At 40.2% G+C, this 5,742-nt stretch overlaps 1 protein-coding gene across 1 annotated transcript; it reads left to right on the top strand.

Moving 5' to 3' along the window:
* Nucleotides 1-365: 365 nt before the first annotated feature.
* LOC145040881 (uncharacterized) lies at nt 366-4,649 on the top strand. The gene is made up of 4 exons (XM_078988769.1): nt 366-1,180; nt 1,248-1,340; nt 1,654-2,560; nt 4,341-4,649. The coding sequence occupies exons 1-4, from the start codon at nt 366-368 to the stop codon at nt 4,647-4,649; spliced, it is 2,124 nt and encodes a 707-aa protein (XP_078844895.1).
* Nucleotides 4,650-5,742: the final 1,093 nt, after the last annotated feature.

Genomic DNA, 5,742 nt, shown 5'->3' with positions numbered 1-5,742 from the left:
ACCCATTAGGCGAGTTAACCCGACTAAGGCAAACAGGTACAATGGAAGACTATTGTGAAGGCTTTGAGTCGTTGCTGGGGCGAACGACGAGGGTGACTCAGGAGCAAAGTGTTTGGCATTTTTGCACATGCTTGACTAATGTTATCCAGTACGAAGTAGAGTTTGCTAGACCCCCCATATTATACTATGACATGAATTTAGCTAGAGAGATTGAGTACAAACTAGAAGAGGAGGGACAACCAAGGAGTTTTGGAGCACCTCTGTCATATAAAAACAAAAACCGGGAATCGAATAACACTGGGGGAACCCATACTACGAAATCTGAAGTTAAGAATCTGTCTTTTAAATGACTCACAACAACAGAAATGGCTGAAAGACGAGCCAAAGGCTTATGTTTTAACTGTGATGAGATGTTCTCGATCGGACACAAATGCGCAAAGTTTTTTTGTATTATGATGGCAGATGAGGAATGGGAGGAGGGTTCTGATGAAGATACTCCCATAATTTCATTAAATGCAATCACAGGCGAGAAGACGGACCAAACCTTTCAGGTTCTGGCTAAGATTAGTAATGGGGTTGCTTGGGTACTTCTAGATAGTGGGAGCACCCACAATTTCATAGTAGGAAGGGCAATGGAAAAGCTCGGTGTGCCAATCCAACACCGACCCGGGCTCCGAGTTGCATTACCCGATGGCGGTCGAATGGCTAGTAGTGGGATTAGCAGGGATTTTCCAATAGAAGTACTACATGGGTTTAAATTTAGTGCAAATATGTTTACCATTCCCTTAGAAGGGTTTGATATAGTATTAGGGATCCGGTGGCTACAACAACTCGGGAATATATTATGGGATTTCACGGTCCGGGAAATGGATTTCACAGTTAACGGGAAGAATATTAAATGGTTTGGTGAGTCCCCCGACACAACAAGCTTGGCAGCTCTCGCCACAAACGGTATCCTAGAACCAAATTTAGATGAACTTTTGGATGAATTTGAAGATATTTTTAAAACGCTACAAGGGCTACCTCCCTCGCGGTCCTGTGACCACCGAATCCGTCTCAAGGCCAACACCGAACCAGTGGCTGTCTGTCCTTATCGGTACCCCCATCTTCTCAAGGGTGAAATAGAAAAGAAATGTGCCGATATGTTGAGAAGTGGAACTATCATACCTAGTCAATCCCCGTTTTCCTCACCCGTACTCCTAGTAAAAAAAACATGATAAAACATGGCATTTATGTGTGGATTACAGGGAGCTCAACTCAAAAACAGTGAAAGATAAATTTCCGATACCGGTGGTTGAAGAGCTCCTCGATGAGTTGCATGGTGCGTCGGTTTTTACCAAGTTAGATCTGACGTCGGGATACCATCAGGTACACATGTTTCCGACCGATATTGAGAAGACTGCATTTCGCACTCACCATGGACACTTTGAATTTCTATGATGCTCTTCGGGTTATCCAATGCCCCCTCAACATTCCAAAGCTTAATGAACGAAGTCTTCCATGCGTATCTACGTAAATGTGTTCTCGTTTTTTTTATGATATTTTAGTGTATAGCTCCTCTATGTCTGACCATTTGGCTCACCTTCGAATCGTTTTTAAGCTATTACGGGCACACAAATTATTTTTGAAGCGATCTAAATGAAATTTTGGAAGCCGAGAAGTAACTTATTTGGGACACATAGTTCGCGAAAATGGGGTAGCAGTTGATCAAACAAAGATAGAAGCCATTCGTGATTGGCCAAAACTGCAGAACGTTCGAACCTTGCGTGGGTTTCTTGGGTTAACGGGGTACTATCGTAAGTTTATCAAGGATTACGGGGTCATCGCGGGTCCGTTGACAGGTATGTTACATCGTAACAGTTTTGCATGGGTCCTCGAGTCCGAATTTGCCTTTAACCAGTTGAAAGAAGCGCTCTCCAACTCCCCATTTATTGCATTACCAGATTTCACAGCAACTTTTATCGTTGAGTGTGACGCATCAGGTAGTGGAATTGGCGCTATATTGCAGCAGAACAATCATCCGGTGGCTTTCTTTAGTCGGAAATTGGATGATCGACACCACAAGCTTCCGGCCTATGAACGAGAGCTAATTGGGTTGGCCAAAGCAGTGGCTCATTGGCGACCCTACTTATGGGATCGACACTTTTTGATCAAAACCGACCACTACAACCTCAAGTTTTTGCTTGATCAACGGCTAACCACCTCTCCACAGCAACAGTGGGTCAGCAAATTACTTGGGTTTGACTTTACTATTGAATATAGAGTAGGGTCATTAAACCGAGCCGCTGATGCGCTATCAAGGAAGGAGGATCAAAACGAAACCGGAGAACTCTTTTTGATGTCAGATTTGCAACCAAAAATATTTGACACTCTACGCGTTGAAATTGAAACGAATGATGAACACCGAGAGTTGCGAAGAAGGATAATCGATGGGATTGAGGATAGTAAGTGGGTTGTTAAGGACGCGCTGATCATTCATGATGGTCGGGTGTATTTTAAATCTAGCTTTCCTCTAGTAGCCGAAGTGGTTTCAGTGGTTCATAATGCCACACATGAAGGGGTACAAAAGACAACGGAACGGATACGCAGTGATTTTTATTGGAAGGGTTGGAAGGCTACCATCCAAGTTTTTGTTTGACAATGTGTCGTGTGTCAGCAGAACAAGTGGGAAACCCTACAACCAGCTGGACTACTTCAGCCCTTACCCATTCCAGAGTCGGTTTGTTCGGATATATCAATGGATTTCGTCGAGGCCTTACCCAAGGTGTAACGTAAATCAGTCTTGCTGGTGGTAGTAGATCGATTTTCTAAGTATGGCCACTTCATTCCTTTGGGACACCCATATACTGCTGAGTCTGTTGCTAAAGTTTTCTTTATGGAGATTTTTCGTTTGCATGTGGTGCCATAAACAATAGTCTTAGACAGGGACAAGGTGTTTCAAAGTGCCTTTTGGAAAGAGTTGTTTCGCCTATCTGGATCCCAATTAGCTTTCTCCACAGCATACCATCCTCAAAGTGACGGTCAAACTGAGGTAGTCAACCGTACTGTTGAGATATATTAATGATGTTTGATGGGTGATAAACCTCGCTCATGGGTGGCCTGGTTACCATAGGTTGAGTACTATTATAACACTTCTTACCATACTTCGTTGAAGACTACACCATTTAATTTGGTGTATGGGCGGGATCCTCCCAAATTACTCAATTATGTTGCAGGTCATTCTAAAGTTGAAGCTGTGGATCAGATGCTTATTGATGGATCTGAATTTTTAGCTATGGCCAAAGTCAGACTTGCTGAAGCTCAACAACGCATGAAATTTACTTATGACAATCACCATCGACACTTATAATTTCAAGAAGGCGATTGGGTTTGGTTAAAACTCCAACCTTATTAGCAACTCACTGTAGCCAAGTCTAAGTTCACCAAACTTTTGTTGGATATAGTGTTTAAGTCCATAACTTTATTTGGTATGAACTTGACCCGACCCAGCATGGTCCATTTGGGTTGCATGGCATTGCAATACTTGGATAGACTAAATGAGAGAATAAGGCACTTATGATTATTAATATATTATAAGTTCTAATATATTAATAATAGTATTATTTAATTGGTATTTGATCAAGTATTAATGTAGTATTAATTTGGTGATCAAAGTGAGGCTAATTAAATATATAGGGTTGATTATGACAATCATCAATTCTTTATGGTGGATTAATGATCCATGGTTTATGGGTTATGGATGTAACCACTTGGAGCTCCATGGATAGTCCATGGGAGTTTCAAATCCATGGGTCATGAGAAATGAAGAGTCATGACAATTATGGGTCTTCATGATGAAACCCTAATTGTGACACCACTATAAAAGGGACCCTTTAGCTAGCAAAATCGGGACCTAGTGTTACTAGAGAGGGCATAACCGATTTTTGAGTGCAAGAAGTATTCTCTCAAGTTATTCCAAGTTTTGTGGTGTTGTGTGAAGCATTTGAGGCACAACATTTGGGGTGCTAGGCTCACAAAGTCTTGAAGGAATCCAAGCAACAACAAGGTATGTATTTCTACTAATTTATATGTTTCATATATTCCCCATGCCATGCTAGTTAGGAAGTAACCTTGAAAAAGAAATTTGCATGTATATAGAGAAAACATAGAATCAAGGTTATTATGGTTACATGTACACTTAGAAAGTGTTAGAATGCTCAAAACCCATCAACTTTCACCAAAGTTTTATGGACCATTCCAAGTGATGCAACGAATTGGATCTATTGCATATCGGTTAGCACTTTCGGAGGGTAGTCGCATCCACAATGTGTTTCATATATCTTTGTTAAAACCCCACAAAGGAAATCCTCCAGAAATTTTTCACTGCTTTACCACCTCTTGTTGATGGGAAAACTCTGTTGCAACCTTATAAAGTGTTGCGTGCTCGTTGTTATGAAGGAGTTCCTGAGTTACTGGTTCAGTGGTCTAGAGAAGATAAAAATAGTGCGACTTGGGAAAGGTGGGAAACATTTTTAGAAGCTTATCCTAATTATGAGCTTGAGGACAAGCTCAAATTGGAGGGAGGGAGTAATGTTATGGATGATGATGGTATTGACCCTAAATATGGTAATGTGTATCGCAGGAAGAATAAAGAGGCATCCAGAATTTAGAATAGTTAAATAAGTTAAGATAATTATTTACTTTTTGGTGTGGGAGTTATTTAAGGTTAGGATTGAGTTTTTTAGTTTCCATGTTTAAAGTATTTTCTTTCGCTATTTAAAGGGTGATCCTGGATGAAATAAAGGCATGCTTAAAATCAATTATTTTAATTCTCTTAGAATAGTTTAACCAAATCTCCTCTCCAGGGAGATTAGGTCTTATTAGTATTCACGGCTGCAGGAAGCACAACAACAGGACCTGTCACGAGATCAAAATCCCGGGGCATATCAAATTTAAAATTTTCTTAATTAAAAATATGGGGCCCACCTCACTCTCTCTCTCTCTCTCTATCTATCTATCTCTCTCCACCGTATACCACCCACCACTATTCTTTTCTTTATACCCAAGAACACTTCATTTATCTTCTAATTTAACCTACCTTTTGTTTGAATCCTCCCAAGATCAAATTCGTGTCCTTACATATCAACTACGACCTAGTATACAACGATGGTTTGAGGTTCTCCGGATTTGTGAATGATTACGTGATAGAAAGAGGGAAAAAGAAGTGAGAAGACAGAGAGTCTTTCTTTTGGATTTGACCTGATCTTGATCAGATCGAATCAGGTGTAACGTCCCAGAAATTACAAACATATTTTTTTATTTCTAAAATAGATTAATTGATCAAAACATTTAACTTAAAAACAATAAATACATTCCTTTGTTTGAAATCATAGTGTTATTAGAGTTGAATTATAGGACAACGGAAATCATTATCTTTAATGTGTGTGTACAACCCCGTTGAGCTCTTCTCACGAATAACCTGCAAAACATTGTATCCACAACTGTAAACATAAAGCTTAGTGAGTTCCCAGTATACCACTTATTCCATTACATATATAATGCATCCACACAAAGCTTTTGGCTCTAGCGCTGACCTGCCAAATCCCCTATCAACACGCATAACAATCATATATAAAATAACAGGTCTACTCCAACCCCAAGTGAATGCTATGGGCCAAATAATAGTCTCATAGTCACATCTTTCCATGGGCCAAATATGATCTTTCTTTGCCATTGCCAGACGCCAAATCTTGGTCTTACATA

The sequence above is a fragment of the Lactuca saligna genome, chromosome 4 (assembly GCF_052625555.1).
Source record: "Lactuca saligna cultivar CGN05327 chromosome 4, ASM5262555v1, whole genome shotgun sequence".
In the NCBI taxonomy this organism is placed as follows: Eukaryota; Viridiplantae; Streptophyta; class Magnoliopsida; order Asterales; family Asteraceae; genus Lactuca; species Lactuca saligna.
Note: the sequence above shows the minus strand (reverse complement) of the source record. Positions and strands in the feature narration are given on the sequence as shown.